Consider the following 16,402-nt stretch of genomic DNA (forward strand, 5'->3'; position numbering starts at 1 on the left):
TTTTTTTCATTCCATTCCTTCCTTCACCCTACATCACCTCCACCACCCTCCCACCACCACCCACCACCACCACTGCCACCGGCCACCACCGTCTCCGTCCACCACCGCCACCACCCACCTCCACCAACCATCGCCATCGGTTCCAGCCACCCAGCAACGCCAGCCGCCCGCCGCATATATCAACCATCGCCCCACCATCACACATGCCGCCCACCGTCACCGCTGCCACCAATCACCACCATCGGCGTCCACCGCCGCCACCACCCACCTCCACAAACCATCGCCATTAGTGCCAGCCACCCACCACCGCCAGCCGCCCGCCGTATCCATCAATCATCGCCCCACCATCACACCCGCCGCCCACCGTCATCGCTGCGCACCACCACCTCCACTGTTACCGCCACCACCACCTCCACCGTTACCGCCACAGCTGTCACCACCACCACCACTCACTACCATTTTAATTTTATTTTTTTATATTTTTCTTACCTACCAACAATACAAAGTAATGATTCATTTCATTCATATGTGGCAACCAAACATTTCATTGGAATCTTAATAACCCATTCCATTCTTTTGTCCATTCCATTACCACATCCATTCCATTCCGTCGTCCATTCCATTACCCTATACCAAACAGACCCTTATATCTTTATAATATTGGGTTGGTTCTTTGAAAGTGACAATGCTTCAAGCATTACATTACCAACAAGTTGAATTAAAAACCTTGGTCTAGAGTTCAAATCTTGAAGTGTTAAATTTGATTTCTTGAGTAATTCTAAGTCTAACCTTGCTTGTGATCATAAAGATAAATACTTAACTTTATTGTGGTTATAACATTATTCTAATTATATATTTCAGTTTCATGTGAAATATTTTGGTTAAATTTTGTCTAAACCTAGATCGAGGAGTTACAAATAGTGAACAACAACATACATCTCTTTGCATGTTGGCTTTTGGATCGTGTGTATTGGCATGCCGGGAGAAGGTTCCTTCGGTACGTGGGAGGAGGTAGGAGGAAGAAACTAGTCAGGATATGTGATTGTCTTTAACTTGGAAAATTGGAAATTATAGTATGGGAAATCATGCGGTTACTAAGAGCATTCTAAGTCAGTTTCCTATAAATATATGAGTTTGTATTTTATATTGTATAGTTACGAGTATTTGTTAGTAGATGAGAGATAAAATGTTATACGAGAAACTTAGATTTGGGTTACACTATTCACAACGTATAATTTTAATATTTTCTGAAAGTAAATGTGAATAAAAGAGAGAAAATACTGATAAAGAAATAGAAAAAATATTAGTTAATTAAAAAAAAAGAAAAAATAGTAACTTTTAGTATAATAATACGGATAGAAAATGGGTTGGGAATAAGATAATAAGACACATTACACTAATGACACACTAATCTATTTATATGTAAATAACTTAAACTAAACGTTGGGTTAGTGGTGGAGTGATTCACATTACTCGTGCTCCGTGGCTTAACTAAGTCTTTGAAACCTCCTAAATCTTATCAATGAAATCTCTATTCTTATCTGGACTCGCGTTATCCAACTCCAGATTACAATCCACGTCGCATAACCTTGTTAATTTTAACGACAAAGAAACATGGATAACCAAAAACAAATTAAACTAGTTATAGAAGAATGCCAAATAATAATAGCCTATCACATTAAGCATATATTAGATATCCAAAGACCAAACATTTAATGAAGAATGGCATTCTTTATTTTTCTTGGAAGGTTGGTTGATGGTAAAAAATGATGATTGGTGATTGGACAACCAAATAAGAGAAACTAAACTGAGGGAGAACAGTAGCAACAACCTTATTAAAAAATGGAAGGCATGTAAATGCTCTTGTTGCTTTCTTCTACACTTTGCAGACATACACATTCTATCAATACACTGTTGTAGAATCTAGCTCAATAGCATCTAGTATGTACCTCTGTAACATCTAGGCACAAAATATAAATAAAATAACTAACCGGACAACATAGCCATTGATATCATTAAATATGTCACACGATGACATACTGGTAACACGGCATACTTCTATTTTTTATTGTTTAAAATGCTCATTTTTCCAAAAAAAAAATATTTGCTTTTTAAAACTAATTTATAACTAGTCTAACCTGCCGCAACACGAGCACGGCCAGAAAATTAGGCATTTTTCTACGACAATTTTCGTACAAAATTACGAAAACTTGTTGGAAAACCCACTGTAGCTTTCCAACAAAAAAAATAGTTGGAAAAACAAATGCTTGACCATCATTTTCAACATTTTTACAACAACTTTTCTAACAAAATTGCTACAAAAATATGTTATTGCAAACTTCCTGTAACATCCTACAAAATGTTTGCTACAACATTCCAACGAAATTCCAACAAAAAAAATTAATATGCAATATAAATTCCAAAAAAATCTGAGATATAATTTTATTGGATTTTGTTGGAAAATTAGCAACAAATTTTCAACGAAAAAATCGTGTTGTCACTATGTTGTTGCAAAATTATAGCTAGTTTTTTTTGTTGAAAAGTCGTTTAAAATTTGTTAGAATTACTTGTCGTAGGAAATGGGTATGAACTTTTTGTAGGAAAATGTATTGTTTTCTAGTAGTGGTGGCAACTCCTCGGTTTCGGACCTCAGCTTGTAATTTCAGTTTGGTTAAAGCGATTGTAATGTGTGAGGTATCAAGCATTGTAATGTGTGAAGTAAAGTAGTAAACCGATGGAAAATTGTACGTGGCATGCGAATTCGTTCGGTTTGTCATTTGTGAAGCATGCAACCCGAGTTCGTACCCTAAAGTTCAAACCCACGACAAAATTAGGTTATCTAGTGTGGAACCCAACAAACTATTGACATAAATTCGAGACCAAAAGGTTGTAATGTAGACTTAACTTTGTCCTTTCATTTTGTTTTTCAGCATTCTTAAAATAAACAATCAGATATTGCATGTGCGACAATTAAGAGCTTGCAACAACCTATATTTGCATTTGAACAAAAATCATAACTAGAAGCATCATAATATAGGTAGAAGTTCCATTCACTAACTCATAATTTTAGCTATAAAAATTGTAGGTTTCGCGTTTTTAATCTGTTTAGAATAACTTTTCTAATCATATTGTCTCATTTCATATCAAAATATTTGAGTGTACGAAGTCAATAATCTGATAAAACAGAACGAATTACAAGTACAAGTAGGTAACTTTGTGTGTTAAAAAGACAAAAAGATTTTTAGAATTGAATTATCATAGAGTTTAAGTTGTATTGGAGAGGCTCCACAACGGGAAAAGGCAAACATGTATGTAGCGGAGACATCTTACGCCCCAAACGCCGCCATCAGAATGCCCCTGCCCCCAAATGCCCTGCCTGGTGTGGCGTAACACTAGAAAATTCCCAAAGCACTGCCACATAGCCCTTCCTCGACGCCCCTCTCTTCAACCATTACGGATGTTTTAATAATTAGTTGTCATTAATACTCAAGTTACAAATAATATTACTATTGATCTTTACTTGGTTACCGTTATTAGTTAGTTGTCACATACTTGGACCTATGGGGGCTACTTCGGACCCGCCAAGGGGCAATGCCCATTTGGAGTAACCATGTGGTGCAAGAGCTTCTCCCTTATAACCTTTTGGGTTGGGGTGTGGGTGGATGGGTGGGTGTGAGGGGGGGTGTTCAAATATACCTGAATTTGAATAATTGTGAATTAGTGTGTATTTCGCATCTCGTAACTTGTATCAATACTAATTTCAATTGTTCTTTTGGTTTTCAGTAAACCCAATTATACTAAAACGGTATTTGTTTGATACTAAAATCAAAAATAAAAAAAATCTCATAACTTGGACTAAAAGTAACTTTTGAGTTGAGTGCTTGCTACTAGTATTTATTTCTAATGCCGTTATAGAAGCGATCAATTGTTCGAGACACTAATGATAATCAAAAATGATAAGTTGAACCGAAGTTCTAAGAACAATGTTCTTTTATATTAAAATTAATATCAAAATTTAACTAAACAATAGACCTAATAACCCTATTTATACTAAATAAATATCTTACTAAACAAGAAATATAAAAATTAGGAAACATGAATTTTAAACATAATTATAAGATCATTCAAATTTTCCGGCTTACTCCACACTCCAAACCTCTTCCACACGGATCAGGTTGGATCTAATTGAATCGGATGCTCCCGCATCAATTCCGATTACTAACTATTTCTATTTATTTAGTATACACATTAATTTTCAATGGGTAGAATTTACTTTGTAAAATTTGTTAGTTCAAAAAAGTTGCAATTTAAAAGATGTACTTACAATTAGAGGGTGTTTGGCTGAGCTTATTTTTTTTGCTTATTGTTTTTTGGAGGAGCAAAATATCCAAAATACCCCTCCAAAAGCACCTAAAAGCACCAAATTGAAGTTTTTTTTGATTTTTTTAGAGGCATTTTGAACATTTTGTCCATCCAAAAAGCAATAAGCAAAAAAAATAAGCTTAGCCAAACACCCCCTTTGAGCATTCTCAACCCATTCTCTAAAGTTGTCAAACTCATATAATTTAGGGTAAATTTTAAGAATTACATCAAAATCACCTCTCCAATCCATTATATGGATGAGTTATATGGCAACTAAAGTAAATCCCTAAATATAGGGACTCATTTTTTATCCATACCATATAATATATCACATTTTCCAATCACCATTTACTATATAATAAGACAAAAGAGAAAAAAATAATAAATAATTAATTTATGGATATGAATAGGGAATAGAATGTAAAAGAATTTTGAAAATGATAGATAAATTTATACAATGATGTTTTTTAGCTAAATTAAAAAAAATATATATGAAATGGGATGTTAATGCTCTTAATTACACAGGCATCTCGACATCATTCTATACAACTCAAAGTCTTGTCTGTTTCAAAGGACACACACAAACACACACTAATTGTTACATGAAACTTCAGACCACACGCGAATCTAACTGTACGTTTTATCACCACACAACAGTCCAGTGCTAAAGGCTAAGCCACAAGTTAATACTACTACTCTATCTATGATTATAGGGACTGGCATGAAAACGATGTATCCTTTCAAGTAAGGCTAAGGGGTGTGGGGGGCTCTAATGGGGGCTCCAGCCAATAATATTATGACGTGTGGCAGAGAGAGAAACTGGATAAGGGGTGTGTTGGAGCCCCCGTTGGAGCCCCTGGCCCTGGTGTGGAGGGGCTCCAGCAGGGGCTCCAGCGAATTTTTTTTTTATTTTTTTATAAATATATTCAAACAACGTATTATTAAAAAAACCTATAAATTATTAAAAAAACACACATTTTTTTAAAAATTCAAATTACAAAAAAAAACATACTAAAAATTATAGATGGGTTGATTTTAGGTTTTATTTTGAAGTTGTGGTGATTGATATGGGTGAAATGAGGTATTTTATAGATGAAATGGGGTATTATTTAGGTAAAAAATATTTTTTTTTTAATTTAACCGGGTCCCAACGGCTATTTCTCCATTCCCAACGTCCATTTTCTCTCTCTTCTCCCGCGACCAGGCTCACGCCTGCCTGGATTTCCGCGCTCGCGCCCCGCTCGCGCCCCGGTGGTGTGGGGTTAGCGCCCCGAGGCGCGAGCGGAGGGGCTCTAGCGCCCCGGTTAGCGCCCCACACCCCTCAGCCTAATATTAATTATATATTGAGAAAGACAGAAAAGGATAAAGACATCATTTGAAAAATGAAAAATGTCCAAAATGTACATTTTAAACAACGTGGTCAAGCCGTTCAAAAATAAAAAAATAAGATGGTCAACTTAACCCTCAAGAAACTAAGGTAGTGTTTGGTTTAAAGGAATAGAGGTTGAAATGAAATGAATTACTGAATGGAATTAAGCATGTTTGGTTGTTATGTATCAATAAAATAGATCATTCCAAATGAATGTAATTCCTTCATTTATAAATTTTTTCATTTCTTAAAAGGATTTTTTTTCATTCATTCAAGAAATGAAATGGAAAAAAAGTTATCTAATAATAATAATAATAATTAACATTATAATTATTATTATATTATCAGTATTATTTTTTATATTACAATATTATAACTATTCTCATTACTAATTATTATCTTATTATCGATGTTACTTTTCTATTATAATATATCTATTATTATTATATTATATTTATAATTATAATTATAATTTTATTTATATTATTATATCATTGTTATGTTATTTCCTTTATTATTAATGAAAAAACTATGTGTGTTTTGTTTACTATTTAAATAAAATAATATAAAACATTAATTTTATTCTTATATTTTTACCAAATAAGACAATGGAATGGTCATGACTCATTCATTTTTCGTCCATTCCATTACTTCGTTTATTACATTTCCTTAATCATTTCATTATCTCTTACCAAACAGACCATAAGTATATCAACTCCGATACAAACCACCCATGCATTTGGGAATAGACTGGTCCTTTTGGTTCATACAACCAATAACGCAAATGATTGAGAAGTTTAAAAGAGTTTAAACATTTGACCAATCACATTTGAGAGGTATAATGTATGTAACATCCCAAATGTTGGTTATATATAATATAAAAAATGATTTTCACCAAAGAAAGGTAAGGTATAAAGTTGTCTAAATAAAATAATATATATTTTGCATACTAATTGTTGTAAAGTTTTTGTTGCGAGTTTATAGATTTTTAAAAGTATTGAGGAATTGGTTTTCAATTGGATTTGTAAAGCATGCAAAGTTGTGTGTTCAAAGAGTATATAAAAAAAACTTTTAACTTTGTTGCAAATATATATGATGAATGAAACTAATTAAGGGAGCCTTTTTTTAATAACTGGAAATTCCAGTTAAAATAAAAAAAAACTCGCACATGCTAGAATGCTATACCCATAGATCAATTCCATGGGATGGAAGGAAAATACGAAAGTATAAAGGAAGTGATAAGTACTTATATTTTATTTGTCGCTAAAATACGATAAATTCCTTTGTTTTGTTAATCTTTTAAGGTTGGATGGTTGAACGACGAATGCGTGCTTGAAATTTATCGAAAGGGGCCTTTGTTTTTGCCTTAATTAGTTAACAAAAAATATCATCAACATGGTTATATAACTTATATCAGCTCTTGATCTCAACCACCTACTTAATGTTATAAATTCTCTTAAATGAGTTAAGACTACTCCTTTATGTTATAAACAATGGGTCTTAAGCCACTACCATTAGAGATAGATCTAGAGTAGATCACTATCACAACACTGCAGCACACATAAAGTTGTAATTGTATTGTGTTCAATATTAATAAGAAAACAAGCTATAGTATTTAACGTGAGTGATGTATAAGCAATGCAACGACAAACTAGCATGCATACTCCTGAATACTTCACCACCTTCCTGGTCCCTAGACCTTGTCAGATTTGAACCTTTCACCTTTAAAATAAAGAGGAGCTCCTAGCATCACATTAATCAGTAGTATCAACTATGTTCTAAAGATCCGGCCTAGGCGTTGATTAATCAGTGGTTAATCACTAGTTGGTACCTTACCGATTAGTTGTTAATTAATCACTATTTGGTCAAGATCTGTCAAAATTGAAAAATAAGTGTATATTTGAAACATTACACATAAATTCCAGTTTAATTAATCATGATATAAATCTCTACTACTATTATCGCTCGGCTAACGTTTAACGATTTTCTACACCAATGCATCAATCAAACCGATAAAGAAATAAATATAACAACACAACAAGTAAATAATAATGAAATGGACTTATTCTCGATCCCCATGCAATGTCAGACAAAAATTGAAATCCAAAAGGGAGTTGAGGTCTTCCAGTTGAAATCCAACCTGTCTGTCAAACCTCCCATGTATAACACACCAATTAAACACACCTTCAATCTATATCTGGTTCAAATCCAACCAAACACTTACATTGATCAGTCTGCTCATTCACTCTCAAGACCTACATTATGATTTGCACAAATACCCTTACAACTTTTGTCTTGTTTAGGAGATTCAAATAGTTTTTATAAAGAAGATTTTTTATTTATTTTTTAATCAGCAAAACAAACTTCAATTCATTAAGATAATAACAAGTACATCAATATACAATCCACAAGGTACTAAATTGAACCAACCCCTAAACATATATGGATTAACTCCATTACTTAAGATTAATCCATACATTTTTCCCTACACATGACATTTATAACGATGTCCTAAGAGTACAATAACAATACATTTTGTAGTATGACACGAACATGACATGAACAATACACGAAAACAAAACATTATTAAGAATTAGAACCCATGCAACTTAATCATATCGTGACATATTTTCTCTACCACCACTTCCATTGGGAAGTGTGAAGCTTTGTCCAACAGGTGCACCAATGCATGTGTAGTTATTTGCATTATCCGGTGCAGCTGCTCCGGTCAAATTTTGGACGCTGAATGGTGGTGGATTGCCAGAGCACACATGTCCAACAAAGTAATCATTTATTGAATATTGTGATGAGTAAGGGTTATTGAGGCGTGACACCGGAGATGTGTAGATATGCGGCGGTGGTGGTGGTATGACGGTGGCGGAAGTGTCGGAAAATATTTTTGTAGGGTAAACTGTAGTACTGCCCATGTTGTAACCTACTTGATGATGAAAACCTCCATGTACCACTGGTTGTCCACTACATTATGATATCAATATGACTAGTCAATTTTTATTAATATATTAGTTATAGGACATGTATCATGATTCTATGACCTCTACTATCAAACAGATCATTGATAACGAAAGCACTGAGTTAACGAGTTATTAATAATAATGTTATAATCCCAAGATCTATAAATACAGTTTTTTAAAAGACATTGTTATGTTATTCAAACGGATTAACGTCACAACTTATTACCTATGTTCCTTCTGTTTCAACGTAAACACAAACTAAAAAGCATAGAAAAATATAATAAAAAGGAGCATACCCTAGTTGGTGAGGGAGTGAGGGTAGGAGGTTATCATTGGTATAAACCAGTTGACGAGCATGGTTTAGTGCTTCTGTCTCCCTTTCTGTGACCAATACCAAATACATTAGGTTAAAAATATTATTTTCAACAAACATATGTGTAGAGCACTAGAGCATGATAAAATAGTAAAATTTATAACTTTGTTAACAAAAATTTTTTTGAAGAGCCAACAATGCATATATATATATATATATATTGAACAGCAAACACCCAGAAGCCCCACTAGAATTTACTTTGTCAAATTTTCGCCTTCAGAGAGACTCGAATCCCTGTCACCCCAGGAAGGAAACCCTAAGGAAAACCTCACTAACCACTCCACAAGAAGGGGAATGGCAACAATGCATATATTACTTTCAAGAAACATATAAGTTGAACATGTACATGATAAAATAGTCAAATTTGTAACTTAGTTATTTTTTAACGGCCTACTAAATAATTACTTTCATGAAACAAATATGTTAAGCATCATAAATTACTAAAGTTTTTATTTTTGTCACTTTTTTTTGAAGACCAACTAAATAGTTATTTTCAAAAAACATATATGTTGAGCATCATAAAATAATAAAATTTATAACTCGATTACAAAATAGTTATTTTCAAGAAACATATGTATATATGTTGATCATGATAAAATAGTAAAACTTATAATTTTGTTACACATAGAATGAAACTTAAAGATTTTAAAAGATTGACAAGACTATGTTGATCATGATAAAATAGTAAAACTTATAATTTTGTTAGGCTGAGGGGTGTGGGGCGCTAATCTGGGCGCGTGAGCCCCTCCGCTCGCGCCCCCAGGCGCTAACCCCACACCACCGGGGCGCGAACGGGGCGCGAGCGCGAGCCCCCAGGCAGGCGTGAGTGTGGTCGCGGGAGAAGAGAGAGGAAAAGCTGGTGGGCCCGCCCAAAAGAGCCGTTGAGCTCCGATTTTTAAAAAAAAAAAAACATTAAAAACTCCTATATAATACCCCAAAATCAACTCATTTCAACCATATCAAAACACAACTTCAATCTCCAAACTCATATATAATATCCCAAACTCCTATATAATACCCAAAAATGTCTGGAAATTGGTACCCAAACCTGATTCAGCTTATAGTTACGACGATTTATGGTCGTCACCAGACCAATCGATGTTTTATTCGGGGCCGCAAGAAACATCCGGCTTTCAACCATCCAACATACAACCGTCTCCTAACTTTGTTGTTCCAGAGACACAAGAATCAAACGATGATGCTACGGGAGCAAGACGACGCGTCCACCGGAAAAAACAACTTGCAACGGACGGGCCGGGACCGGCTTCGACTCCGAGGACGAAACGGAAAACCACTCCGTGGTCATCGGATGAGAATGAAGCCTTGTGTCGGGCTTGGATAGTCATTTCTGAGGATCGGCGTTGCGGTAATTGTTTTAACGTTTTTAAAAATGATTTTTAATAAAAAAGTTAAATAAAAAAGTTAACTGGAAATCTAATTTAATTATTCATTTTGCAGCCGACTACCAAAAAAGCAAGGTTTTTTGGACAAAGGTTAGGGAGACGTTCTATACGCTCGTTGGGAGTACAGAGCGAAACGCCGATATGATTTCGGGTCGGTGGTCCGAAATCAGAAAATTTGTCGGCTTGTTTACTAATCTTTTCAACAGGAACGCCGGTCGTATGAGACCAAGTGGCAGTGATGATTTGGCGGTTTACAATTTCACTGTCGAAGAGTGGAGGCAGGAGTGTTTGCGGAGGTATGGGACGGTGAAGACGTGGGACGATTTAAAGTTGTGGGAGAGGTTGAAAAGGTGTTCCAAGTGGGTTGAGCTTGTGGCGCCGGACCATGATGCGGAAGTAGGGCCGAAACGGACTAAAACTAGTTCGTCTGGAGCGTATAGCACTTCCGCCGGGTCGGATTGCCGCGTTGGATTCGACCTAAACATTGCAGGGGAGGAAACGTCTTCACCGCCGAGGAGGCGGCCATTGGGACGGGACGCCAAGGGGAAAAAACCGGCTGAGGGGGGAGCCGTAAACATCGTCGATCTTGTTGAATCCCTCAATAAATTCAACAAAACCATGGAGGTGATCTCTAATGACAAAAAGGAAAAAAGTCGAATGAGAGATTTGGACTTCCTTACAAGAGACTTCAGTAACCTAAATCCGGTCAATCAAATGCTGATGGAAAAGCAAAAGGAACGTATCCGAAAGAGGTTGATCGAAGAAGACCAAGCCGAAGAATAAGAATAATGTTTTTTTAGTACTTTAATTTTTATTTTATTTTTAGATAATGTGTTTTTTTTTAATGTGTGTTTTTTTTAATAATTTATGAGTTTTTTTAATAATACGTTTTTTGAATATATTTATAAAAAAATAAAAAAAAAATCCGCTGGAGCCCCTCCACACCAGGGCCAGGGGCTCCAGCGGGGGCTCCAACACCCACCTTATCCAGTTTCTCTCTCTGCCACACGTCACAATATTATTAGCTGGAGCCCCCACTCGCGCCCCCGTTAGAGCCCCCCACACCCCTCAGCCTTACACATAGAATGAAACTTAGATTTTAAAAGATTGACAAGACTATATTTCATGGCAAATTGACAAATTCTATACTTGGTTTTTTACAATGTTTTGTCAGTCAGTGTGTGTGTGTGTGTGTGAGAGAGAGAGAGAGAGAGAGAGAGAGAGAGAGACCTTGACGATGGCGGTTCATGTGTCCACCAAGTGCTTGAGACTTACAGAACTTGAGAGAGCAAAACCTACACTCATAGACCTTCCCACTTTCATCCTTTGCGCCGTTTTTCTTTTTCTTAAAGATTCCTAGGTATCATCACCAACACAAAAACATATACATATGTTCAAACCAACATTGATGTGACTACTTCTCATGTACATGTTTTATTTACTCCTACTATACACCCTAATCAAATTTACCCTAATTCTTCAAAAATATCAACCAATAACATTAGAGCATATTATTCAAACCGGACCGGAAAAAATGGTGCCGTTTTAATTTCGTTAAATTTTTTATGTAGTATATGTTTGTACTTGTCGGTTTTGGCCTTCTCTTTGCCTTCTTGCTAGTCGTTTTAGTTTCTTAATATATCGTCGTCGTTGTTTTAAAATAATAATAATAACATACGTACCGGATGCAGAAGAAGATGAGCCATCAAGTGTTTGTTTGCCTTGATCTCTACTGAAATCATCCGGTAAATTGTTGAGGTCTAAAGGGTTAATGTTTCTCCTGAAAATATGATGAGAAAACATAGAGTGGAGTGAGTAAGTGCAAGTGAGAGTTCAGATAATTAATTAAAGAGATTGTGGGGTGAAGTCTATAATATAATAATATGATGTAATAACTAATACATACATGTTGGATGTTGGTAGTTAATGGTACCACCGACACAACTATCAAACTACAACACTAGAACATATATATCTTCATATGAGAGTTAACTGAAGCTAAGGAGATAGTTTATAAAACATCACTTCAGTTGATCAAGACTGATCCAAGATCTTTAAAGGGTACTCGGTTACTCCCCCCCCCCCCCCCTAACACCCTCTCTCCTGTTTGAAAGTTGTGAATGAATCAGTGGTTCTGTCACACACTCATATTAAATCAGACCTCTTAGTCTTGAAATGGAAAAATGGACAGTGGTTCTCGTGACTTAAAAGGGGGGCAGTGAGTTGAAGAGATGGAGTGACTAAATGAGACCAAACTTGTGGGCTAACTTCATTGCTAGCTCTTATTAGAGACAATTAGTCCCATCTTCAAACATGTGAAGTTGTGAAGACACATGTACGGTCCTAGACCAATGCACCAATTGTTGACACTTGTATCACACAAAGTTAAAAGGTTAGTCCCTAGCTAGCTTCATGTACGTTTCAACCTCTAGATATTCTCTAAATTCATCCTTTAAATTTTCTACATATTTAACCTTGTACTCAAAAAAAAAAACTGCTTAACTCTAAATTTATTTACACACTAACTTAATATTTTGATGATTTGTTTTTGTCACTTAATATTTCATTTAACTACAAAATGATCCAATTACAACAGAGAGACATGTAAGCGGACGACAAATTGCGCCGTTACCCCCTTTTGAATGGCAAAAATTGATTCTATTGAAAACAAAGTTATAGTTCTTCGACGTCATTGAGTTATTGTGCACGACATGTTAAACTCTTTTTAGAAACGTAGCAGCATCGGGGGTAAGAGACCCAAATGTTAGTCCCTGCATTAAGAACATATATAAACAACTACCATGCATCAAGAACTGAGCATGCCGGAGTACAAATTGTATGGCGAAATTAAAACTACATTTTATCCATAACATGTTAGTCCATCTATCTGTTTAATCAGCTAATTTATCTGGGCTATCTTTATATTGTTAAAATCGTATCCTTGCATGATGTCTAGATATACCATGAGATAGCCGAGATGACTACTTGTTCCGATTTCTTATATGTCGCCGAGCCATCCAAAGAACGTGGGACTCCCAATAATTCCTTTGTTGTATTCTTAGCTAAAAAGTTTTATCTATACCAAAACTTCATTTTAACCCAAAGTGTACTAGCCAAAGAGTTAAACTAAGTCTAAAAAGTCATATTTAGCTCTAATCTAATTACACAGTTTTGCATGGCTTGCAACTTGTGTGAGGCTCATGTGGCTTGTATCAAGTCTTCCAATTTAAGGTATAGTAAGTGTCAATTCGGTCATTAATCAGCCCAATATTGTCACGTTTTCGGACGATTTTATAAGTTCCATAATGACAATGGATTTACTTTTGCTTTTTGATGATTTCGTGCACACTTTCTCCTTCCATGTTCCCATTGAAGGATATAGTTTATCAACGTCAATAGACTTTAATTAATAGGATTCTATAATTCTCAAACGATATAGGAGGATCATCGTTTAGGTCGAAAGGGTCATGTTATAAGCATCCAAAGGAGATATGGTTTAGTCAGCGAACAAATGTTTTTGTTTCTCTTTGGTTGTTGGGTACTATAGATGTCAGTTTTGTTCTATCCACGTTAGTTGAACTTTCAAAACCATAATAACTTTAACCTCTTAATCTAGTCATTGTCGTTCTTTGTACTTAGTACTTTGTATTTGGTAAATGTGGAATTAGAAAAACACCTTACAAAATATATTTTTTGTTTCTTAGTTTAGTTAATTAATAGCCTTGGTTTAGTTTATCACAAAGTTAACAATAAAGTGTCTACAGTTTGATTATCAGTTTTAACTACCCACTACAAAATAGGTTTTCAGCAACAAAAATGCCCGTTGGAGGTCTCTCGGTGAAAGTAGGATCCATCAACAATACGCTGTAAAAAAACATGATGTTGGTGAAGAATTAACCTATATGTTACCGATGTATTCACCGAGATATAACGAGAGGATGTTATGATCAGTAGATAAGTGATGAATGATTCACCGATAGATAACCTAGAGAGTCTTACTTGAGATTACTAATAGTTGTTTCCATCAATGATGTATATTTGTATAATGAATATCATATATATGGTGGCCTGTGATATAAGTTATACGTTTCAAATAAAAGTATTGAATATAAGATAGTACTCATTACATACAACAAAATCTCAAATAGGATACAAAATATGTTTCATGATTTATACAATTAAAAAATCTAGCAAAATAAGAGATGGCCGTGACGAACTTGATTGTTGGTTGCGGAACAATTCTTAGAGCATCTTTCTATGTTGTTAGGCAAAGTTTATGGAAGCGTTTCCGCTTAGTCTTAAGTTGTGTGTCCCGTTACCTCTTGTACTTTTTTGCATCGCTTTTCGAATCCTTTTACTTGCGTCTAATGATTTTTATATCTATTGCAGTCTCAGAAAAAACAAATAATATAACAAAACTTGATGAAGCTTTAACATATCTTCGTCGATTTTGACCGTCATAGATGCTTTAGAATGCTTAACATATCTTATATGGGTCAAATTTACATAGTGATTGTAAAATAGCTCTTAATGCCTTTCCAAATCTCATTTAAATGCACTGTTTTCATAAGGCATGCAAAATGTTATATAGTATGTGGTAGTTTTTTTTTACTTCATGACTTCTGTTATGATTTTGTATATCAGACTATGTGAAACAGTTTAATTAAAAAGTAAACAAACAAAAACACGTAATAGTTTAACTAATTACAACACATATTATTTGTTTTTTTTAATGCGAGTGGGTTGAGTTTGATTGTATGGATTTGTTTGTGGCCCCACAATCTTGAGCCCCTTCCTTCGTTAATACAGTACCCCCCCCCCCTCCCCTAAGTATGAGGTCGTAATGCTTTAACGGGAAGAATGGTGGGTGAGTACGTAAGTGTACTAAGTGCCAACCCACTACACTCGGTCTTAAGAGTCAGTAACTAAGAATTGTTAGTATGTCCTTGTTTATTATATGCAGATTGAAAGCAATGCCACAGGCATGGACGATGGGGACTTGACAAAATTAAGGCAATGGAGACGAACAACACACAAAATTGGTCATATTGCTGAAACCTATGATCGTATTGACTCATAGGCCTATGAAGACCTATTTGGAACCATTATGTTTAGCCCAATAGGATTTTGAGTTTATTTGTATTTTTATTTTATCTATTTCCACACATAAAATAAATAAATAAATAATTTAATGAGTTAATTACGGTATTTGAACAAATAAGATCATCCAGTTCCAATAGAACCTATCATTAAAATACCCCTAAAGAGAGATAAGGCTAAGCGGATCGAAAAGGGTTTTCCATGAGATGGTAATGAAAACTATTAGCCCCACACGAAGTTTGTGAATATGCGATTTTCTAATGAGAAAGGAATATCCGTCTTTTTGCTAAAAATGATCTATTGAACTCATAGTTCATTAGAAACTTTTTATTAATGTCAACTAAATCTTGTAAATAAATTGCTCCTGGTTGTTCAATTATTTGATAACTGGAGTCATTCTTTGATAAATGATCATTATGAGTCAGCCTCAATAAAATTTGATCAATCATTTTTTTTGTCGTTAAGGTGGAGATCTTTTTGTCAATTTGGGTTGGTCAAAATTTCGGTTCCGGATCCCACACTTTTATATTCGTATACGACCCTATGTGATTCTTATTTTATAGCAAAATGTAACGATGTTAGTCTTATATATATGACAAGATAATAAAACCAACGATGATAGTGAGAAAAAAAAGGTATTGAATTTTAATCAACACAACTTTAACTAAAAATACTGGTTTGCTTATGTTTTAACAAGCAAACGCATATTTCATTTAATTTTAGGGTTTTGACATGAAAACAGATATAAAGTTTATTGTGTGTGTTATAACTTATAACACAAGTTTTATAAAAGCTTAAGATAAAGATTTTATAAACCCGCTGT

The 16,402-nt window shown here is 34.8% G+C and overlaps 1 protein-coding gene across 1 annotated transcript; it reads right to left on the reverse strand.

The window, feature by feature from the left end:
- Nucleotides 1-8,269: 8,269 nt before the first annotated feature.
- Nucleotides 8,270-12,439, reverse strand: LOC143586749 (zinc finger protein JAGGED-like). Its single transcript, XM_077068223.1, has 4 exons — nucleotides 12,154-12,439; nucleotides 11,710-11,824; nucleotides 9,000-9,084; nucleotides 8,270-8,707 (listed from the first exon to the last, which is right to left on the reverse strand). The coding sequence occupies exons 1-4, from the start codon at nucleotides 12,280-12,282 to the stop codon at nucleotides 8,341-8,343; spliced, it is 696 nt and encodes a 231-aa protein (XP_076924338.1). The 5' UTR covers nucleotides 12,283-12,439; the 3' UTR covers nucleotides 8,270-8,340.
- Between the last annotated feature and the right edge of the window lie 3,963 nt (nucleotides 12,440-16,402).

Source organism: Bidens hawaiensis, unplaced genomic scaffold, assembly GCF_021521415.1.
Source record: "Bidens hawaiensis isolate Kalapana, Puna unplaced genomic scaffold, B.hawaiensis_p1.1 tig00034827_1, whole genome shotgun sequence".
NCBI lineage: Eukaryota > Viridiplantae > Streptophyta > Magnoliopsida > Asterales > Asteraceae > Bidens > Bidens hawaiensis.